Here is a 24,355-nt window from a genome sequence, read left to right on the forward strand (position 1 = left end):
GTTGTCACTAGAAACATAGTCCCTTTCCTTTTTCTGTGCCTCCTTCTTCCCTTCCAACAGGGATTCCTGATCTTTTAAACAAGAAACAAATTCTTGATTCCATCCCTTATCCTCAGTTCAATATTGTTACTGGATTATTTGACAAAAGGAATATGGATTTTGAACACTACTGGACAAAGCCTTAGGTATCGCAGTTAAAAGCTGTAAAAGTAAATTGCAGCCAACAGAGCCTTCCACATTCTCAAACTTGCATACACACATTATATTGTGTATCATATAGTAAACAGCATTAGAGAACATGGCTGTTTACCAAAATCAGCTTGTTGGCAAGGCTTGCAAATTGTGGGAAGATTCTTTATTGATGTTGTGGCTTGACAACATGTGACATGATTTGAAGGACCCATGTAAACCAAGCTGTATTGGTGGTGGAATTATATATTTCCAATAGGCCTTGACCATACTAAAGTGGGCATATGTCAAATATATTAAATACAAGTGCAAATGTTTGATGCTACAAGATTTTTCTTTGTAGGAATGAAGGATATTTGTCAATATTACATGCTTGAACTTCAAATATTCCTTGAATATGTTGAGACTGATCAGATCTAAAGATCTAAGATCTTTATCTAATCAGTATGGATGGACAAAGGATATAATTCCAGTGAAAGGCCCACCTCACAGTGCTTGATAATTTTATATCTGACTAGAGACAGGAAAACAACTGAGCAATTATCAGTAAAGACTGATATTGTTTTGAAAACAATTTATCCAAAAAATAGTGTCGGGCATCCACAAAATGTTAACCTGAAAAGCAAAATTGACAATTCTTAAGTGGCACTTGGGAGAAACTGATGTTCACAGGTAGTAGCTAGAAAGGTCAAGGTCAGCCAATGGAAAACAAAAACTATGGCCTTAAGAAATCCAGAAAGTCTCAACTACAATATTTGCTTTTATAGATTTTTCTCTGGTGGGTGAGATGTAAAGGGTAGCTTCAAGGTGAAAAAGTATAATCAGCTTAATTGTATTTACTTCAAAAAATCATAGTCTTTCATGTGATAGTTGTGATTATTTACAAACAAAACTGAAAATGTCTTTACCATTCATCTCTTCTAAACGTCACATTTGCTTCAGGGTTGAAATTCCATTAAGGGAAACCTTGTCCTCCATGATCATGCATGAATGAAGTTTTTCCGCTGAGTTAATCCTATCAGTGCCAAGATCTGTTTATTAAAAATATTCAGTAATATCTGAAAGAAAGAAACAGTTTTTCAATTTTTTTTATTATAAAAAAAGAATTCCAGGCTTGTGTTTAATCACAGTGCAATTAGTATTGAAAGGCAAAAAACAAAATACCTCAAAAGCTAAATGCTTTCACTGTAAAATATTGGCAAGCCCTTTCAGACTGTTTAAGAATGCCTTTCAATTGATCATTTTTTTTTAAAAGCTAACTTTAACTTAACAAAATAAGCTTCTGAAAAAATTGAAAATAAATAATGAAAGGCAGTATTACTAGACCCAAACTGCAGGTTGAACACCTCTGATCTAGAACAGGATTTTAGAAGAATCTTTGGCGTACACATAAAGTAATTATTCAGCACTGTTGAACACTTACAGCAGTACAGTTCTGTAGTATCTGGGGCTGTCTGGACATGCCTCGGTCGTGAATTACATTCTTAACATTTCAAGATGAATAAATTTAGAAAATCAAGAAAATGTGAATCAAGCAACACAACATCTGTAAACAAACACTGGGCACAAACACACGTTGTGGGTGAGTTCTGTTCTTTCACGTATATTTACTCTAAGTAGGAGACAACACTATATATAAGTGTCACTTTCCACCTTAAAACAGTTATTTTTGCACAGTAGTTTTACTGCAAATATAAGGGTAAAGCAACATAAATTTACCTGTCAATGTCAAGCAAGCCATTTGAATGTGCATTATTCCCACATGTCCATACAAGAATTTGCACAGCTAATGGAAAGATGGTATTAAAGCTGCCGTGTCTTTTATCAGGTTCAAATTGATTACTAGTTAAATACAGAGGGGCTTAGAATCCACAGAATGTAGACTTATGGAAGTCGTTGTGGTGATTCAATGTATTCACATAGTGGTCCAAACTCAACCCACAGATGTCTTCACAAAAGATATTTTAACATTCCACTAACTTAAAAAGTATATTAAAACATAGTTGTGCTTCTTTTACAGTAATAGAGGTGAAAAGTCCTACTTTTCCTTTAAAGAATGTTACTTTCACTATTGAAGATAAAATCTTCAATGTACTTTTTAAGTTTTTAAATTTGTACCTACTCCAACGCATATGCATTTGCGAGTATATGAATACTGCCTGAAAAGTTTCGTATCTGCAGTTTAAATTGAAATTTTCCGTTTTAAAAAAGACAATGTCTTCTGTTAACTTCAGGTTAAAATCATACAGAGCTAATGATCCAAGTTAAATACAAATAGGTCTCTTCAATTTTAGTTTCTGTATATTAGAGTAATACTACCAGAGCCAGGCTTCTTCATGTAATGTAATGCACAGAGGGTGAAACTCCACAGCGAATCACGCTGGTGTGTATGCAGTATCACCAGGCAAGATCACAGAAGGTTAAACAGATACGAAGACAATGATAGTTGAGGAGAGCAAAAGTCGTACAAACTAGGAAGCAGAGATATTGGCAATTACAATACATTCAGTTAAAAAATGTGTTAATGTGTTGTCACCTTTCTTGGTTAAGATGTACTGTAGCAGTGCCAGTCATCAACATCTCAGCACTTGTATCGGGTTGGGTCCCTGGCATGATACTGTACGTATGTTTTATCAGATGTAGATCTTAAACGTCTTTATTAGGTGTCTCATAGCCAACTCCTACAGTATCTGTTTTCAGCTTTTGAGCAAATGTAGAACCTGGATAACATTGTATTATAAAGAAAGTCTTGACAAAGGAATATTTTCATCTCGAGGACAAAATGAGACCTGGTCTGGTGCACTTTATCCTGTCTTTAAATAAGATGAACTTGAGAGCTCCCAGCTCAATATACACAATTGAAACTGCGCTGCCATTTTCAGCTTGAATTTGTCTCATCGTACACACATGAACCCTCATTACACTGATTCCTTATCAGAAAAAAAGGCCCCAAAAACATCTTTACGTGAATTCTCTAGAAAAATAAACAGCACACTTCTGACAGGAGCAGTGGCTACGGAGTGTAAAAGGCTATCCTGAAACGGAAGCTGGCAGGAACAGTGGAAATCCCCTCGGATCTGTGAACCCGACAGCCGGCCACGAGCTCCTGCCGCGACCTAAGTGTCGATGAGCTGGAGCCGGCTGATCTGGTTGGAGGCCTTGGCAAACGTCTGGTGACGGTTGCAGATGAGGGCCAAGCAGATGGGAATGATGCAGTACCCGACGGTTTTGGGGTCAGCGCGAGTGCAGGAGTAGAGGAACAGAAAGACCTGGAGGTAGGGGATAAGGAAGATGGCGGCCCACAGCCAGAAGGGGAAGGACAGCAGCCGTGCCTTCAGCGCGATTGTCCAGGAAGAGGAGTCGTCGGGCCCCGGGTGGAGCTCCTCCGCCGCCTGCTCCACATGCTCCAGGGTCAGCCGGTTGTACGTCTGGTTGATCTCAAAGACGTAGTAGAAGGCAGCCGCGCTAGCCAGCAGGTACAGCCCCACACCGATCCATCCCATCCGCTGACGGAAGTTCATCATTCTCCATACTCCTTCCTGCAGGAGCAGAGCCAAAGCAAAGGTAGTGGGCGCAGAGTGACACTGCCTTCACTGAAGAGAAACCCAGCTCTACATGCCAGAATAACGTTGTTCATTTGGCAGACACAACGCTCTTGCAGCCATGCAAATGAAACACAAATGCGTGCCTTAGGTTCATAAAACACCTCATGCTTCAATGTAGGTAGGTGATGTTGTGTACTTTTAATTATTTGCTTTAGATCAACCCTTCACTCGACCCTTGAGTGGTGAACAAATTGGGTGATCAAAAACGTAATGTAGGGAAGGCAAATATTTTCTGAAATCCTTCAAATGAGCTTTCCTCAGAAGGTTGCTTCAGCTCTGGAGCTCACAATGGAGACACGCTCCTGTTGTATGATCAGATTTTCAGGCGCTGAAGTATGTTTACTAATGAAGGTCGTTAGTACTTCAAATACTAACTGGTGACATTAGGAGACATGACCAAACCGGCCAGAGCTGACAACACTTTAGATGGGCAAGAGACCTTTCAGGAAGGAAGCGTGTAACTGTCGTAACACGTTCACATAAATGCTACCGATCTGATGGCTATGAAATCATTCAGCGTTATTGTTGAAATAACATGCGGAACATCAAAAGGCACTGGCACGTCAAATTGAAGCTTTTATTCAAATTAAAATAAAGAAGCCGCAGTTTGTTGGACCACTTGAGCTAACAGAGAGGACGATTTCTTTTCAAGTTAAGGTGTTTCCTTACGCTCCTTGATAGGTAAGTAAAGCACTATTGATTTTTTACAGTATTTTGTTTTTGGCTACCTCGTCTTATGTATTGCTAATGCTGACAGGGTGTGTAAGCACTTATTTTAATACGAAACTGTAAAGCAATTGAGACATTCTGGGAGATTACCGTTCCACAATACTGAAAAAATGAACATAATTCCGGAAAACACAGAAGTGCTGTTTTAAATAAAGCAGCTGACAGACACTTGTATTTTATATTTTATAAATAACATCACAAAATTCAGGCTATGGCCCCTCACATCACGAAAAAAATGGGGAAAATATGTCGAATTCTCACCTGTCTTAATTTATAGAACAGTCAAATTTGCAGCAGTCATCTTGAAGCTCATTTCATCGCAAGATATCAATCCAGTTCCTCAATTGTCAGACGAAAACCATATCCAACTCTGCTTATTTTCATGATAGGTTCACAAGCCTGTACTATCACCTGACTTGATCCTCCAAACCACAAACTTCCTTAAAATAACGACATCCGGGATCCGTGCGAGCTACTCTACTAAGGAAGTTCCTCCACGTGCATACGTAGCACTCGTGCCCCCTCTTTCGGTAGGACGACTACATTGCATTTCAGTAGAGGGTTTGATTACAAAAGGATTAACTTTTCCGTTCTCTTGATGAACTGAAACTAAAAGTTGATTTTGAAAAGAACTGAAGGCATTTATCAGGATGTTCAAGCATTTAAATCATTTTGTTTTATTGAATGTATTTTAAAAAGAGTACTCTGTCAACCGCATATATGAAAAAATAGCGTTTATTCATCTTTAACAGCCTTGTTCTAACATATAACAACTGTGTAATCATACTCTCTAAATAGTATAAAATATTAATCCTAAGGATTTCATTTTTATTCTTTGTAGTTTTACAAAGCCTCAGAAGGTTTATAGAAGCTTCCGGAAATTGATTGTTGGTGGTTATTTATAGATGAACATTCAGTAAAATGTAATTGGGGGGATAACAGAGAATTGTCCAAAGCTCTGTAGTAAAAATAAGGAACTACTTTATCCACAGCTACAAACTGTGTTTCTCTCCCACCAGCAAGAGTATACAAGATGTTTTAACTCAACTGTGTGAACAGAAAAGTTGTTGGGAGGCTAAATCACATGCTAGGGCAACAGTAAAAAAAATGGCATCATCAGGACAGACTATATCCTTGACTACCGTTCAAGGCTGTCCTCATGAATCTGGTGTTTGTGGGAGAGTTCCATGGCAACATCAAAGGAAAATACATGAATTTGCCGAAAACAACTACATGACTCCCAGGTCATGTGGAGACCCCATGATTTGTGGTTGGATGAAACACAGATTCAAGTTTTGGACAGTCTAACCAGCAGTATGAGAAAAGTTCAAACTTATGTTGGCAAAGGCAAAAGAATATCATCCCCTCTGTGAAATTTGTTTGGACCCTCTTATCCTGGTGTTGATGGATTCCAAAGTAGATCAGGACATTTTACCCAAAAATCTAATCTCTCTGGCTAGTAAGTCCAAGCTTGGAAGCACATGGACTTTCCAGCAGGAAAACGACCTGAAGCACACTTCCAAATCTCCTGCCAAATGGTTAGAAGAGAATAACACTAACATTCACAACTGGCCATCACTATCTCCAGACCTTAACAGAATATTTGTTCTGTGAGAACACAGCAGAAAGCAGTTCACAAGGTTAAGTCATGTAATCAGTAGGAGCCAGAGAAATTAGTCATGTATGGATGAATAATCAATTACTCAGAAGTGCTTGAACCAAAAAGATTAGAGGCAACATCTTCTCCTTTTTCTCTATTTTTGTGATATCTGAATCTTACAGTCTTACCATTTTTCACGTTTTCAATTTCAATTTCAATTGTGGCTGAAAAGCTGATCAACATATTCTCTCGAATTGACTACTGCAATGCTCTGCTCCCTGGGGTATCTAAATCTACTCTGAACAAGCTGCAGTATGTCCAAAATTCAGCAGCCAGAATCCTGACCAGATCTAGTGCAAGTGTTCACATTACTCCTATCCTGGAGTCCTTGCACTGGCTTCCGGTCAAATTCCGCGTAGACTTTAAAATCCTCATGCTCACCTACAAGGCTTTACATGGCTTGGCACCTCAATACCTGTCTGAACTTTTATCGCCCTACTCCCCACCTCGCAACCTCCGCTCTTCAAATTCTGCCCTCCTTACTGTCCCCCAAGCCCGTCTACATTGTATGGGCGACAGGGCCTTCTCCTGCTATGCCCCCAAGATCTGGAACTCCTTGCCCAAGGATATTAGAGAGTCACCTTCTCTAAACTCCTTCAAATCCAGACTCAAAACCCTCCTTTTCAGAAAAGCCTTTACTTAACTGGTTCCATTCTTCACCCCTCTGCTCTTCTTAATACCATCTTCCACGGTCTCCTCTATTGTTATTGTTTGTTGTTGTAATTATAATTGTGTCCTGTCTTGTGAAATTTTCTTATTTATTGTTGTAGTCTTCTTATTTATTGTTATTGTCATCCTGTAAAGCGCTTTGAGAAGCCACCTTTAAAGGCGCTATATAAAATAAAGTTTATTATTTTTATTATAATTTATGCACACTTGAATGTGCACTGGAAATATTTATTGCTAAAATTATTTTTCTCAGTTTCAGTTTTCAGTCAGATCAAATTTGGAGCCAGCTGTGTTCAGGGCTGGATTTTGGTGTTCGTAGGCCCTATGCACTTTCACACCGAACTGTGCAAAAAGAGGGGTAAATGCCAACTGAATGATGTCGGTTGACATGATGCACTTTAAACTATTCTAATGCTAAATGATTGATGGAGCGAGCCAAGCCTCTAGTTTCTAGAACAGCTGCTAGATAGCATATGATTTTTGATTTGGAGCACCTAGAGTCGATCGCAAGCATGTTGTTTCAGTTTGTTTTTCGTTAGTCACGTTTCCCTCTTTTGTAGGCCCTAAAAATTTCATAGGCCCTAGGCACTGTGCTTAAAGTGCCTAATGGGAAATCTGGCACTGTCTGTGTTCTAAAACTAACATCTGCTGTATTATTACTATAACACTGAATTACTAGGTACCGCAGCTAATCCATTTTATGTGTAGTGTATATGTATTCATAAGTTAAAACGATTACATGAAATGAGAGGAAGTGCACTATTTTACATGTGATGATATAATATTTCATTTTCAGGTGAAGATTTTCAGATTAGATTAATTACATTATTTCCAGACTATCTGAAAATCTGTAATTAACTTAGTTTCCTTCTATAGTGTCTTGACATGCAGTTGTAGCTTAATCTCAAAAATCATTTGGTCTGCTAGAGCATATTCAGTTTATTCAGGTGGGTAGCTGCGTCAGCATGCGTAGGCTGCAAAGGAATAAGTAATAGGTTTATTCCATGCTGAAAAAAAGAAGAAAGAGAACACAACGTTTCGGCCGTGGAGCCTTCTTCAGGTGTCAGGCATTTACTGCAAGAGATACAGTAAATAAGGTTGCTGGAGGTACAAGATGCTGTCTGGGTGATCCGGAATTGTCCTGAGGGGCCTTGAATGAGTGTGGTGGTGGATGTGTACTTGCAGGTGATACAGCGAGCACTGTTGCAAGGGAAAGTGCCTGGTGTGGATGGTTGTTGAGGGCAGTCAAGGGAGCTGTGAACAAGGAGGTTACACAGATTAGGTGGTCGGCGATATGAGTTGATAGGGCGATCAGAAAAGAGGGCCCCAATGGAGGGATCATCCTGTAGGATGGAAAAGTTGTGGTTAATGGTCCTGGGGATAGGAAGTGTGTTAGGGTGGTAAGGAAGCACCAAAGGAATGCGGTTGTTACGGCGGGAGTTCCTGATCGGGTTGATGGTCCGGGGGGTGTTTTTGGCTTGGGCAAGGGCCCTGTCAATCACACTGCTGGGGTATCCTCTGTTGATGAAAAAGGAGTACATTTCGAGGGCTTGGTTCTCGAAGTCGATGTCATCGCTGCATAATCGTCGTAGCCTAAGGAACTGTGAAAAAGGAAGAGAGTTTTTAGTGTGGTTGGGGTGAAATGAGCTGTACAGGAGGTAGCTGTGTGAATCCGTGGGTTTGTAATAAACTGAAGTGGACAGTCGGGGGTAGTTGATGGAGAAGTTGATGTCTACAAATGGAAGAGAAGTGGAAGATATGTTAACCGTATATTTGAGGGACGGGTGGAAGTTGGTGAAATGGTGCAGGAAGAACTCAAGCTGATCGTTGGAGCATGTGGCGGCACCAACGCAGTCATCAATATACAGTATCGTTTGTAGAGGTCAGGGACATAGCCACTGTAGAAAGCGAAGAAGTGTTCTTCTACCCAGCCGACAAAAATATTGGCATAGCTGGGTCCCATTCTAGTGCCCATGGTAACTCCACTGACCTGTTGGTTAAAAAGATTATTGAAAGAGAATGCGTTCAGTGTGAGGACCAATTCTGCAAGGCGTACTAGGGTGTGGGTGGGTGGATCAAACACTGCGCGTTTGTCCAGCGTGTGCTTGAGGGCTGTAAGGCCGTCATTATGGGGAATGACGGTGTACAGAGATGTGATGTCCATGGTAAAAATGTAGCATTCGGTACCCTGAAATTGGAAATCATTAAAAAGTTGGAGCGCGTGGTTGGTGTCTTTGATGTATGAGGGAAGATCTTCAACCAGCGGTCTCATGATGCTGTCGAGAAAGGCTGAGATGTAAGTAGTTGGACAGTAACATGCTGATATGATGGGGCGTCCAGGGGTGTCCGGTTTGTGGATTTTGGGGAGGAGGTAAAATTGAGATACCTGCGGATGTTCCATGATGAGCTGGTTCACCTCCTGGGGGAGCTCGTTACTGCTGATAAGAAGAGAAATGGTGGATACAACTTCCTTTTGGTAGTCAGTGGTAGGGTCCTGTTGAAGTGTCAGTTAGTTGACTAGAGGCTTCAAAGATATATAGATCCTTACGCCACACCACAACAGCGCCTCCTTTGTCCGCTGGTTTGATGACGATATCATCCCTGTTGCGGAGAGACTGGAGCGCCTGATTTTCTCCTTGGGTGAGGTTAGACCTGTGTTTACTGGGTATAGAGAGTGCCTTGGGAGCTTGATTAGTGCATTGGTTGATGAAATAATCAACTGGTGGAAAACAGCCAGAGGGGGGAGTCCAACAGCTCTGTTTGGGATTAATGTTGTTAATGACATCAATAACCGGGTAGTTATCAGCTGCCTGTGAAGAGGAATCGTCGGCAAAATGTGCTCTGAGACGGATCCTGCGGTAAAAGCGGTTAAGGTCGACATTGGTCTGGGGGATGTCCAGCTTCCTGGGAACTGGTACGAAACTGAGCGCTTTGATGAGGAGGGATCGCTCATCCTGTGAAAGGGAAAGGTCAGAAGGTATGGTGACAACAAGGTTAGGGTTGGTCAGGGTGTTTGGGGTGTTGATGGTTTTCTTCTGAAGGTGACTGACACCTGAATAAGGCTCCACGGCCGAAACACTGTGTTCTCTTTCTACTTTTTTTCAGCATGGAATAAACCTATTACTTGTTCATATTCAGTTAATGTTTATAATGAATGTAAGTTGTAAGAGAATATAGCAGCACATTGTTTATCATGATATAAGGTAATAGTGGAATAAATGAGAGCTTTAATTCAAATAAGAACAAAGCCAGCAGCCATATCCCTCCACCACCACCAATGTGCAGCATCCACCTGGATGATGCGACGGCAGCCATAGTGCGCCAGAACGCTCACCACACATCAGCTATCAGTGGGGAGGAGAGCAGAGTAATGTAGCCAATTCATAGAAGGGGATTATTAGGAGGCCATGATTGGTAAGGGCCAATTGGAAATTTGGCCAGGACACCGGGGTTACACCCCTACTCTTTTCGAGAAGCGCCCTGGGATTTTTTAATGACCACAGAGAGTCAGGACCTCGGTTTTACGTCTCATCCGAAGGACGGCGCCTGTTTACAGTATAGTGTCCCCATCACTATACTGGGGCATTAGGACCCACATGGACCACAGGGTGAGCACCCCCTGCTGGCCCCACTAACACCTCTTCCAGCAGCAACCTTAGTTTTTCCAAGGAGGTCTCCCATCCAGGTACTGACCAGGCTATTATTATTATTATTATTATATCACCCTGCAACTCACAACTGGCAACCCACTGAAGCTAAGCAGGTGTGAGCCTGGTCAGTACCTGGATGGGAGACCTCCTGGGAAAAACTAAGGTTGCTGCTGGAAGAGGTGTTAGTGGGGCCAGCAGGGGGCGCTCACCCTGTGGTCCATGTGGGTCCTAATGCCCCAGTATAGTGATGGGGACACTATACTGTAAACAGGCGCCGTCCTTCGGATGAGACGTAAAACCGAGGTCCTGACTCTCTGTGGTCATTAAAAATCCCAGGGCGCTTCTCGAAAAAGAGTAGGGGTGTAACCCCGGTGTCCTGGCCAAATTTCCAATTGGCCCTTACCAATCATGGCCTCCTAATACTCCCCCTCTATGAATTGGCTACATTACTCTGCTCTCCTCCCCACTGATAGCTGATGTGTGGTGAGCGTTCTGGCGCACTATGGCTGCCGTCGCATCATCCAGGTGGATGCTACACATTGGTAGTGGTGGAGGGGAGTCCCCATTACCTGTAAAGTGCTTTGAGTGGAGTGTCCAGAAAAGCGCTATATAAGTGTAAGCAATTATTATAATTATTATTAAAGAATGAGATGCTTGGACACCAAAAGCGTTACCATCATGTAGTCCAGTGGTTCTCAAACTGTGGTACTTGGAGCGCCGCCAGGTGGTACGCCATATGACCCTGGAACTTTGTTGTGTGCACTGAAAAATCGGGACGAGTTTTCATATTTTATATTTTATTACGTGTCGAATACGCAGCCCACGTACTACGATACAGCGCGCGCTAATACTTGAGTGGACACAATAGCTACTATGTAATTCTATACCATTGTATAGGAATGCCTGCTACGGACTCAAGTGACCAATTGTATTAAAAAAAAACTTATCTCCAGCAAATAGGAAGGTAGGAGAATGTGCGTGATTTTGGAACAATGCCAAGTTGTAAACACCGGAATGCATAGAAATGCGTGCTACGAACGCTGGCAATCTTGTGAGCACAGGAAAGCATGATAGATAACAAAAAAATATTTAAGAACTGTTCTAGGTTAATTTGAGAAAAATACACCGAACGTCTCTGTGTTTCGCTCCCGTACGCATTAAATAAAAACTTCTTTTAACTTCTGAGACGGACTCCTGAAACGGAAACGGGGAAAAATGCAAGCTTACAGATTGCTAAAGCAGGTAAGCCCCCACACTATTTTGAAGAACCTTATTTACCTTTGGCAAAAGAGCTGACACGTTTACGTGTGGAGAAAAAGCTGCTAAACAGCTCGACCTGCTGCCCCCTCTGAAAGACATAGTCACAGTCATGGCGGATGATATCAAAAGTACGCTGATAGAGCGCGTTAAGATGAGCAGATGCTTTTCACTGCAATTAGATGAGTCTATAGTCGATTTGGCCAATTTGCTCGTTTACGTTAGATACCTGTACGAGTTTGAGGGTACGTCCCATGAGGACTTTCTGTTCTGTAAGCCGCTACCAACAGGAACTACAGGAGAGCACATATTTCAGCTTCTGAATGAATGTATCGAAGAGAATGGCATCGACTGGATAAAATGCATCGGAGTTTGTGCCGAAGGTGCTAGAGCAATGACAAGTCGACACAGCGGTGTAGTTGCACGAATTAGAGACGTTGCTCCAGAAATGAATGGACGCATTGCAACATCCACCACCAGACCTTTGCCGTCAAGAAAATGCCTGACGATTTAAAATCTGTTAGACTCTGTTGTGAATTGTATCAAGGCTCGAAAAATGAATTCACATCTGCCCGACTAAACAGGCTCACCCCTCTCACTGAAATGGTGCTTTTTTATTTTTAATTGTTGTTGTTCCTGTTTTGTTTCTGTAAAGCGCTTTGAGAAGCCACCTTTAAAGGCGCTATATCAAATAAAGTTTATTATCATAATATTTATTATATGTGTGAGTGAGTGTGTGCGTGCACGCACACTCATGTTGGTCATTGAGAATTTCTGGAGTTCCTATGAGACGATGACTTGTAGGTGGTACTGGGATGCTTTGGTATGATTGGAGGTGGTACTTAGACCAAAAAGTTTGAGAACCACTGATGTAGTCTGATCTCCTTAGACCCGAGACACTAAGCAAGACTGGGCCTAATTAGTACTGAGATAGGAAAGATCAGAGGAAAAACAGGTTGCTGCTGTTAGTAATGTTAGTGTACCAGTTGGTGGCGCCCTTTCCTGTGGATAGAATTTCAAAACCAATGCCCCTTTTGTGACCTTTCCTTTGGATGGGATGTAAAACTGTGATCTTACCTACAATATGTAGTCACTAAAACCGTCATGGCATCTTTGAAAGAGTGTGGGTGCAGGCCCTCCGAGAGCTCAGATGAGGCCTTGGCCATTTCACATTGTGAGGCCCCCTCATTGTTTGGGAAGAAGGGGGAAACAAATATTTTAATGTCAAGAATGGCATGATGGGAAGATTAAGGTAGGCATTTTGAAACTTCTAAAGAAAGGTAGATTCAGCACTGAAAGGGGGGTGTTTTTTCACAACTGTGGACTTTAGTCGAGAATCACAGTATGTGGTAAAAGTTCCAAATTTGACTCAAGTCGAGAAACACAGCCAAATGGTTAAAGTGGAGGACCACGCAATCTTGGCTGAGGTGAGGCCCCCCTGTGAGGTGAGGCCCGGGCCACATGGCCCTGCTGGCCCCAATCTAAGCTTGTTTCAGTTTGGCCTAACTCAGGTTATCACTTAATTCATTTGGTGAAGCATTTATGTATTCTCCACCTTATCTGCAGTATTGCAGGGCTCCTGTGCATCATCCATGTGGATGCCGACCTATAGTGGTAAATGAATTGGTCCCTCTATGTGTAAAATGCTATGGGATCCTTTGAGGTAAACTGCACTGTATAAATGCAACGAATTATTACTATTATCAGTTTGAAACATTTTTATATCTTTACTGTGACAGTTCGGCACGCCCATCTCTCCAGCCTGTATCCAACGTTTTATTGAATAATAGTCCGGAACTCATAATAAGGTCTCTCAATACAGTTTCAGATCAGATATATAAGTGAGCCACAGACCAGTTTTCTGTTGAAACTAGCTTTTGGAACATTGAACAATTTTTAATTATTCTGAAATGAATAAATATATTGATACTATGTTAGACTGGAAATAACATTCACTTTAGATAAAAAAGAAACCTACAGTAAGGGATTGTTTTAGACCAATATTTTTAATCTTTTTCTCTGAGTTGTATGTGCATAGAAATAATATTTGACCATTCATTACTAAATAAGGCTGAGAAAGATATGATGGTCTGACATGGGGTGAAATAAATAAGGAATAATTAAACAGCCACAGCGTAACAGTGATTTATCTTTCATTATATTTTATTTTTCACAAAAAAATAAATTCTTCTTTTATTCTCCACCTTGAAAGCATATTTGTCCAAACACGAAATTTCAGAAAACAACTGCAGCAGATTTTACATTTGGGTTCAAGTTTAAAAATATGTCTGTCAGTAGATGGCGTGGCTTTGCTTTTTTACTTCACATTTACAACAGACCTTATGACCAATAACCACCATAATATCAGACAATCTTTTTATAATACTTAGAATATTTCAGAACTCCAAGCTTATACAAAGATACACATTTAAGATTCTTCTACAGCCTGTTTGCTAATGGCAACACTTATTATATGTGTTAAGTTAAGCAACTTTCTTCTTATATTGTCAAAAAGGTTAAATACTACAATACTGTCAATGCGTCTATGAGCTACAGGTGACTGGCTAAAAAATATTGATGGTGAAACCATGTGGAAGCATTTGTTAAATACCAAGGTATACATCTGAATATAAACAAAATGTTTATTTTCAATAGAAAGGCATGGTGATGTTAACAGTTACACCCCTGACTTTTATGTGGGGCTCATATTTGTTATTTTTATACATGTACACAAATAAACAAAAATAATTACACATATTTTGAAAATGTACAAGTGACAACCAGAAAAAGTTTCAAAGCTTTCTCCCTCAGAGGAAAATATATAAAATATGAGCTGACTTCCATTTTTATCACTACATTTTTTTTTACCAGTGTGTTCTCTATCTAGAGTTTGGACATTTTACCGTTACTTTTATAGTTAAAACAAGAAGGAAATTTTGCTTTGGAGTAGAAAAGGGCTTTGAAAAACAATCGGTGTTTTCTAGAAGTGGTCCCTTGCAAGGTTTTCTAAGATCACAGACACATGGTGCACATTCAAGTAGAAAACCTCTACTAAGAAATGATCGTGGCTGCCTTATCTCTCTTCTATTCTCTTGAGGTGTCCAGCTCTGATGGGAAATCTATAGATAATTGTTTTGTGAGCTGGTTGGCTCCAGCGATGATGAGTGAAACTGGTTGTATTAAGGCCAGGCTGTCTCATGCAGTTGTTCTTTTTTTTTCTACAGACCTTATTAGCAATTATTGCCCCGTTTTGCATTTAACATACAAAAAAGTAAGGTATCATTAATAGGTACATGAAACCCGTGCTTTCCAGTATCGATAAATATCAGATCACCTGGTCCCAGTTTGTAAAACCTAGTGAATAGTCTTTTAAGTTGTGAACTTCTGTAATGCCCATAAATTCCCATTTACTGATAAATCGGTGAATGAACAGTTAAGCGTCACAAACCTTTGGATTCAGTTCTAACCAGTAGCGCCTTCTGTGTAGCATTTACATGTTCACACCTTGCCACATGGGTATTCCCGGCCAACTCTGGTTTCCTTCCATCCTCCAGAGATGTGCTGACTAGATTAAATGTGTCTGTAAAGTGTTCCTACGTGTTTGTGTGCATGTGTGTGCCTTGCATCCTGTTTAGGGTTCAGTCCTGCCTTGAGCCTTAGGCTTCTAGAATACGTTTCAGGTTGTCATCATCTTAACCAAGAAAGAGCATCTTTCTCTTAATGGATAGGTAAACAGATAAACATTGAAAATGTGTTATATAATATCAAAGGCCTGAGCCATTCTCTTAACATTGCAACTCTGTCATTAAACATCTGTGCACTTATTACTATAAGCTTAATCATATTTAGGAGCTGATGAATATGAAAAATGTGCATTCAAGAAATTCATGTTTGTAGGAATCACATTTCTCCCTTCAGTAATCTGATCTTATCATTTGTCAATAGAGGTCCAAACATACTGTAGGTCTGGTCAAGCACTCAAAAACAAGTACTGTCTAATTGGAAAAAAAACCCCAATAATTCCTTCATTTTATTTTTAACCTCAATTTTAAATAACAAACAAGATTTGACCAGGTTGGTTTACTTATTTGCAAGTCTGTATTCAGGAGGGGAGGGGTTGTAAAACATCCCACATTGTTAATTATTGTGGTAGAGAAGTCCCTCCCTCCTGTTTGGTGTCTGTTATATACTGGCAAGCTAACACCCTGCAACTCTGATTAAGAGTTCAGCACATTCAGGATGTCCTGAAACTACCAGTGAAAGGCCAGACCTTGGAAGCAATTCTTGAAAGTTGACATACAACACGTAAGAATCAGCATTTGCCTTATTTTACTTTTACTAAGCTTATTATCTTGACACTTTGTCTTTCTCTGCAGCACAGAAAGCAGCCTCACAGCTAATGTGTTGAAACTGTTTTATTGACTTTGACCAATATAATTCCAAAATAATTTCTAACTCTGTTGATTGTCAATTTTACATCACAAAATGTAAATATGTTAGCAGTATAGACTTCTTTCAAATTATATACACATGTGTAAATGTATAGGTACTTTAAAATCTTGTATATTTTTTAACACAACAAAATTTTAAATTCCTTTAGTATGTATACAGATATTACTTGTGGGTTTTTTAGTCTTTTAGTGCTGTTATTGTAAGTTGTAGATTAGTTCTGGCCTAGAATGGTGTAGTGTTTTGTGTGATACATTAATACAGGGATGGGCAACACCAGTCCTTTTATTTCACTTTCAGATGTAAAAATAAATAAGTCATAGAACTAATTATGGTATTATAGTCAAATGGCATTCAAAAAACACTATCTGAAAAGATGCAGCCCTTCATACATTATCTCTGACAATATCCTTTGAGATAAGAATATGTCAATTATATTAAATCTTAAAAATATACAGATATATGCAAAGTATATACAGTATAATATGCAGTAAAGATGTTTAGAGAATTTTTTTAAGATATATAAAAATAAAAATAATTATTTCTTTTACACTTTCAAGAACATCATAAACACAATTTAATATATATATATATGTGATTAGCCTCAAAGGGCTAATCACAGTGCAGCCGTGTGGTGAGCGACCTCTTGATGATATTTTGCCCTTCTTTTCAACTGGCAGGTCCAGTCACTTCTAAGAAGAAACCCACAATATGAAATGCCAATTCTATCAATCTTGTACTGTCTACCTAATAATTTAGATGTATCTCCAAAGGCTCAATCTAAAACTGCTGTAGCATTCTGGGGGGAAACTAATGGCTGAAAAACTACAGCAGATGTAGGAGGTTTTGAGCCCTTTAAGCAACATGCTGACGTCATGCACACCACAGCGCTCGGAGTGCCCTGTCTCTTTAAGAGAAATGTGCCGCTGCTGCCACCTAGGGGTGCCGTCCCGAAGCTGACGCAGGCTTTTCTTTCGATTCGGGAAGGAGGGCTAGCTGCTCTCCGGCTGCTACAGTGTAATGTATGCTATGGCTGCACGTTGCCGTACCCAGTAAATGAACAGAACTTGGCTCGGGAGGGTGTGTCAGAGCGAATATTTCAATCAATCCGGTTGAAAACAGGGGGTTCGCGCATTGCTGATGCGTATTAGAAGGATATCAACTTCTGGCTACCTTGATCAAAGCACTCAGAATGGAATGCTGAGGGGGAAATGCAAAACCCGGTACATGGCTTTTATTATTATTATGCTTATTGCTATTATTATTCACCTTGTAGTTACGTAGGTTGTGAGAATATTTTACTTTGTTGCTCCCCTGTATGCGGAGCAGGTTTTCGCGGGTGCGATTTAGAAAATCGTTCATTTCGGAAGGGAGAGGGTGCATTTAGGGGAAAAAAACCAAAACGGGTGGGGGTTGGTCTTGTATAACTAGATCCAGTAGAAATGCTTGCCTTGAGGAAATAAATCGTCTCTTTCAGCAAGATAATATACACAATGCTTGTAACTGGGTAGCACTTGTACACATTACACTGCATTCTGAAGAGGCATTTCCCGTGCTTCGGTATTTTGTAAGTTATTTCTTATAACCTTTGGAGGAGTTTAACTTGCATTGCATCCGCTCTTCGGTCTTTACGATAATATTAACCCATTTTCAAATCATTTTCTGCTCTCCGCCAGGCTTGAGGAGGGAGACGGCTTCCTGTTCATCCTGAGTCCATTTTAAATTATTTAGCAAATCTGGAGTGAACTAATACAAAGCATCGAGATGCAGACCTTTTTAAAAGGCAGGAGAGTGGGATACTGGCTCAGCGAGAAGAAGATCAAGAAACTGAATTTCCAGGCCTTTGCCGAGATGTGCAGGTACCGTTTCCACTTTTCGGAATTAATGTATTTCTCCACGTTTCGGTTTATCACAGGAACTGCGCACTTGTCGCCAGTTAGAAATTTCGGGTTGCTGTTAACCTGTTGTTGTACTACTTATAACAAAAACGCACATTGTCCTACGGTAAAGCCGGTTAGTTGGCCCGAACACAGTTCCCATTAGTCAACCTGTTGCTGAAGGCGACGGCAATCTCATAGCAATCCCAGTGGCATCCTGAGCTCGCCCAGTTCTGGGAAAACCCAGGGTAGTTGCTGGGATTTGCGGAGCCCGGAATGAAGTGCTCCACTCGGATAGGGTCTTTTTAAAGTAAGCATCGACTTTCTTATGAAGTGGGGGATTACCTGGAGAAAGGAGATTAGATGTCACAGTGAGGACGCCTAACTGGAATAGAAATGCTTTCGCAGGTGAAGTGACAGGGATGTTGCTTGCTTTACTGTGGAGAGACAGATACGCTATTAGCAGTATTCGACTGGATATTCCAGTAAAGCATGCTTTAAACTGTAAAGTAAGCGTTGCTTTGTTGTGAATTTACTTAAGAAATTGCGTTTGGGACTTGATATTATCACGAGTGTTTATTTGAGTGAGCTATTCCATTATCTGTTGTCTGTTCACACTGTACATCAATGATAGTTGTGTTGTTTTTTTTTGTCTGTGCTTTTAAAAATAGAAATATACTTAGGTGATGTTAGATTCGAGATGAGATGTATGATGTCAGAATTATTTTTAGCTCATTATCTTTCTGATGAAAATGCAGAAAATGATTTGACGACTTAGGTGCGCGACAGGCTCTGGATAGATAACACGTTTAAAGATGCATGTCCCGGCAGGTTTAGAATTTCCTGATGTTTTCAGGAGAGAACAAATGCGACTTTATTCATGTCACGTTTTTCAAAGCTCATTGACACCGTCTAAGGCCATCTTAAAAGAGCTCTGTTTAAATTGTTGCAGTGAAATCTTGGGGTTAGTTCCTGTTTCCAATGCAAACAGTACGGAGAAGTCACTTCTTTTCTGACGACTACAATGTTTGAGTAAAGAGTTCGTGAAAATGTTAGCATGAGCAGAAAACCTACACACATAAAGATGTTTGCAGTGCTGTTGGGGAATCATAAAACCTACCAAAGTACACACGTGTGCCTGGCTATAGTTGATCTAAAATTGTGTATTGCCTGTCCCGTCCGACTGTAATTCACGGGCTAAAATTAGTCATTCTCTGTTGGAGACAGAAAAGAAATGCAATTGACCTGTCTGGACTGAACCTTTTTGTTTGCCAGTATATGGCACAGCCTGACAGAGATTAACTTCTTCAGTAAATCGAACTATTTGTAATGGTTTATGGTGAACAGAAAGCTAAGGCCATTAAGAGGAAAATCTAGTGTTGGCATGCTGGGAAGGCATCCCTTCATCTCCTAGTTTAACCTCTAAGAATGCAAGTCTGCCTCTCCTGGTCTATTTAGCCATGTTTCCTCTGGTGGGAGAGATCCCAAATGAAACCCATGAGTGGCTCCATTATGAAGAAGAAACTCAGTCAGATTAAAAATAACCAACAAAATTCAACTCTTTGTCAATGAAGATTCTTTAGTTTATCTCTATTTGAGGTAATTCCATCTTAAAAATATTTGGAGTATTTGGCCTTACTTTGTAGCTCTATTTTCTAAATCTAGTTTGAAAAGGTGGATCTATTTGGAATTGTTGCTGCTTTGTAAATAAAAACAATGAGGTTATGTTACCCCAACAGTGTTATTTTATAAATGAGTTTAGAATCGCTGAGTACAAGGTTTGTTGTCATTTTTTTATTGCAAAGGAAACTTTCACTTGTTACATGTTTGGATTCTCCCATTGTGTCGTTGCTACAAATCCGACAGTAAAGAGTAGCGTTCTTCTATACAGTTTCTATAAATAACAGGTTTTTGTCATTTTTAACATCTGAAAGTTTGCCAGCTTTGGTATGTTCCTGTTTCTATATGTATAACTTTTTCTTGCCTTGGACTGAATCTCCTAGATTCCGTAAGGTCCGTGATAATACAGACAAACTGTCAATGGGAAATGCTCGGCTATAGGCTGGTTTGAAAGTAGAAGATATTAAAAATAATAAAATGTAATTGATCCTGGAGCTTGAGTCATTAGGGTACATGCTTTTAGTACTAAGCTTGTTTCAGAACTGGTTGAACAGGAAGAAGGACACTGTGTCACATGAGTTTTCCTTTTTAAAAATACAATTTTGTTTGTCTGACACAGTTTCCTTATGTGCTTTATGAAACATGAAACAGGTCATCAGTTTTCTTTTCAACTGCTGCTTAAAAACAACCCTTCTTGAGGGAGAACTATGTATTGTAGAAAGATGCTCAGTATTATCCAAGCCTTTAGCACCTAAGATGATTTAGTGTTGGTTTAAGACTCAGAATGTTGTTGTTTTTTTAATTTAAGAAGTTTGTGAGTTTCCTCATTTTGAAACAGGGCTGACCAATTTGTGTGTGTGGGGGGGGGGTCAATATTTTGTGAATATGTCCTTAAATGTCATGCTAACACGCTAAATCATCTTAGGAGGAATTTATTTATGTCAGGCAATCAGTTGTATCGGTAAAGCCCTTTTTTATAGTGCATTGAATGCTTGCAGGTTTCATTGCAGGGAAGAGCAGCCACTGGTTGGTTTTGGCAGGTTCTCGAGGTCAGGTGTTTTGTTTTGCCCTGAAGTTCGCTGTAGCCTGAATTGGCTAATTCCAGATGGAGAAAAAAAACTTTGTTGAATACAAATAAGGAGTGTTTTCGGAATCCACCACTTTCTTATCTTAAAAAAAAAAACTTTTCCATTTGTTTTGTGTAACACCTTAACTGTTGTACATACTGTTTAAGGAAGTTCCAGTTTCAAACTGACTTTTGGACTTTTATCATTTTTGATCTGGTTGTGTTTTGTACATTTCAGGTACTGTATGTTTAATTTTCTTCTTACAGCATTGTTTCCCTAATTGAACATTTCTTTCCTGGGGGTTCAGAGAGAACTGATTTTTGTTTCTTTCTGAAAATAGTCCTCGTGAAAGTGCAGGGAAAATAATGCTTCTCACGTGAACCTAAGGTGCGAACAGTGCAAAGATGCACGACACCCCTTCTCGCACCAGAATATTTTCGCAATTGACATGCAGTAGAGCTGGGCAATAATTCGATAACGATAATTATCGCAATATAATTTTCCTCGATATAATTTTAACAAAAGTTCGATAAATGTTCGATATATATGTTTATGCTTTGCGCATGATATGCGCATGCGCACAAAATACTGCGCGAGGGCGGGTGCGTGTTGCAGACCGGGCAGCTAACAGATTTGTTTAATGTTTCTGCTGTTTGGCAAGTGTTTGTTGTGTTCTTAAAATAAAGAGTTGTTTAATTTACCAATTAACTGTCTGGTTTCTTCAACTTTCACTCAGGAGAAAAAATCTACCTTTAAACTTGAAAGAAATAATGATTTGACATTTATCGCGATAATTATCAATATCGTCTGATATGAAATTTTTTATCGTGATAATGTTTTTGGCCATGTCGCCCAGCCCTAATATACAGTATCTTTTGTAGCATTGTGCTTACGCAGAAGAGAGCCTTCAAGTGTAGTTTAGACTACATCAATTTATTGTGACACTAAACCCTTGGAGCCAGCAGCCATATCACCCTGCAGCTCTCAACTGGCCACCCACTGAAGCTCAGCAGGGCTGAGCCTGGTCAGCACCTGGATGTGAGACCTCCTGGGAAGCTATGGTTGCTTTTGAAAGTGGTGTTTGTGCGACCAGCAGGGGGCGCCCACCCTGTGGTCTATGTGGGTCCTAATGCCCTGGCATAGTGAGACGTTAAACCGAGGTTCTGACTGTTAGTGGTCCTTAAAGATCCCAGGGCATTTCTCGATAAGAGTAGGGTGTTATCCCGGTGTCCGGGCCAAATTTCCCCCCTCAGCCTTTACCGTGGCCTCCAGATTGTCTCCATGTATGATTGGCTTGCGCTTGCCCTGAGATAGATAGAGGTTAGAAAATGGATGGGTGTTGTTTTTATTACAATACCTAGATGAGTTGATGTATAGGTATTATTGAAGAAAGGGTAATATGGTCTAGTTTACGTCACTCCTTGTAATATGTATACTAACGTTTTTACCTTATCTTTAGCCACAGGCCTCTTATTGAGTTCTTGCATTGTAAAGATAAAAAATTATGATTCTTAGAACTGTATGATCTTTCAATTGCACTTTTTGTTTTGGTTTTAAGTTCTGTTTGACTCACACTAAAAACATATGGAATGTTAACAATGATAAAAATCAGTTTAGCAAAAGTGCCATATTTTAAAAGTTTTAAAAGTGTAACTCTAATGAGTTACAATTGTACAAAATACAGTTTTACAAATTGCTTTTCAACCTTTCACACATTTTGAAGCTTTAAAGCTTGCTGTTTTGATACTTTGAAATGTATAGGTTGTTCTATACACAACCTACTCCACACATTCAAAGCAGATAAACAAAGAAAGTAAATAGGCATTATATAATAAAAATGGAAAAGTAATGATTGCTTAAGTATTCAAATCCTTTGCTGTGGTAAACGTAAATTAATTAGATCCACAAAATTACCTTAACATCACACTTAATTTGTTGAGTGGTCTCTGTGTCCAATAAAAGTGGTTCTCATTATTTCAGAAAAAATACATCTGTCTCTGTAAGGTCCCTTAGTTGCATTGTGAATTTCAAGCAAAGATTCAACCATTAAAACCAAGGAGATTTTGAAACTCATTGATAGTTGTATAAAAAAGGCATAGATCAGGAGAAGGGTTTTAAAACATTTCCAAGACCTTAATATGTCTTTGAGCGTGGGAAAGTCAATCGTTAAAAAGTGGAGTACACCCAGACACTGCCAGGCTCGGATTGTCCCTTCAAACTTAGCAGCTGGGGAAGGAGGAAGCCTAGTTAGGGATATTACCTTGAGGCCAATGGTGACTTTGAAAGAGTTACAGAGTTCATTGGCTGACATGGAAGAAAATGTCAACGGGTCAACAATATCTCAGCCTCTCCACAAAAGGAGCTTTATGGAGCTGAAAGAAAGACGTATGTGATACTGTAAACATGTGGTAAACGATTTTGTTGTCAGAAAAAACAAAACTGGCACTTTTTTGTTGAAATGCAAGGGTTTTAGCTGACACAACCCCGTATCTTGCATTTATCACTCAGTCGAGACTGATGGGAACATAGATGGAGCAAAGCACTGACAAATTGTAGAGGAAACCATGCTGCAGACTTTAAACTACAACAATAATTAACCTTTCAGCAGGAAGAAGATCCAAACAAAAAGGCCAAAGCTACCGACACTGGAGTGACTTATGAATAAGAAAGTTAGTCTTTGAGTTGCCCGAAGTCCGGACTAGAATCCGATTGAGGGTGTGTGGAAAGAATTTAAAAAAGCCCATAAGCAATCTTAATACAACTTAAGAGAGCCTGAGAAACTGCAGAGAAGAATGTGCAAAAATTGTTCCAGGCCAGTGTGTCAAGTGGGTAGAGACGTACCTAAAAGGACTTGGTTGTAATTGCCGCCTAAGGGACTTCCAAGAAATATTGCGTTTACAAGTCTGAATACTTATCCAATCAACATTTTTTTTCTTCTCTCTAGACATTTACAGAAGCCTGTCTTTTCCTTAGAAGTTTTTAGTTTCAGAGTAGTTTACAGTTTCCAAACCTGGGAAGGTCTAAATACTTCCTCAAGGCACTGTAAACTGTAAAAATATATAAAGGGATTATGGTCACTCTAGGTTCCTGTTGCAATCACGTCAGAATCTGCCAAAGGTGTTTGAAAAATGATTTTCAAAGTCATGTTACAGATATAGGTTTCTCAACCTGGGAGCCTTGCAGGTGATTTCAGTATTAAATGGCAGCAAAATAAAAAAAAATCTAAACAAATAAAGCCACCAACACTTCAAAGTTTGGATGGATTGTTGGAAACCGTTAATTTAGCTGGTATTGTGTTAAAAATGGAACTGGTGCAGTGGGCTCTATTCATCTCTTGTCATTCATTGCACAACAAAATGTGCAAGAGATTTTCATCTCACCCACTGCTGTGTGCCCGCAAAACAACCTGAATGCACCAGCACAGATTAATCATTTCCTGTGGATTACATGCTAATCCTTTATGATAACCCTGGAATTGAGTGTTTTGCAGTGCTGAAGCCTTCTGCTTGGGAAGTGCAGTAGCCCCACTGCATTTCTGCAGCTGTGTTGAAACAGAACAGTTCAGGTAAAGCGAATCTGAACT

General features: G+C 39.9%; 2 protein-coding genes across 8 annotated transcripts in view; one reads left to right on the plus strand and one right to left on the minus strand.

Moving 5' to 3' along the window:
* Positions 1 to 1,261: 1,261 nt before the first annotated feature.
* On the minus strand, positions 1,262 to 4,951 carry lyset (lysosomal enzyme trafficking factor). Its single transcript, XM_088648600.1, has 2 exons — positions 4,785 to 4,951; positions 1,262 to 3,728 (listed from the first exon to the last, which is right to left on the minus strand). Exon 2 carries the CDS (start codon positions 3,711 to 3,713, stop codon positions 3,306 to 3,308), a length of 408 nt encoding a protein of 135 aa, XP_088504726.1. The 5' UTR covers positions 3,714 to 3,728; positions 4,785 to 4,951; the 3' UTR covers positions 1,262 to 3,305.
* The window catches only part of itpk1a (inositol-tetrakisphosphate 1-kinase a), a 100,451-nt gene continuing 80,375 nt past the window's right edge, over positions 4,280 to 24,355 (plus strand). The window contains exons 1-2 of one of the 7 annotated variants that reach the window (XM_088648597.1): positions 4,280 to 4,475; positions 17,885 to 18,067. In XM_088648597.1, coding sequence (XP_088504723.1) covers positions 17,973 to 18,067 — 95 coding nt within the window. In that variant the 5' untranslated portion in view covers positions 4,280 to 4,475; positions 17,885 to 17,972. Of the gene's footprint in view, positions 4,476 to 4,917; positions 5,054 to 11,720; positions 11,745 to 15,959; positions 16,065 to 17,164; positions 17,432 to 17,620; positions 17,776 to 17,884; positions 18,068 to 24,355 lie in introns of those variants that run through there. The other 6 variants (XM_088648596.1, XM_088648598.1, XM_088648595.1 and 3 more) reach the window with 6 other exon arrangements.

This window comes from Lepisosteus platostomus, chromosome 10, assembly GCF_059453375.1.
Source record: "Lepisosteus platostomus isolate fLepPlt1 chromosome 10, fLepPlt1.hap1, whole genome shotgun sequence".
Classification (NCBI taxonomy): Eukaryota; Metazoa; Chordata; class Actinopteri; order Semionotiformes; family Lepisosteidae; genus Lepisosteus; species Lepisosteus platostomus.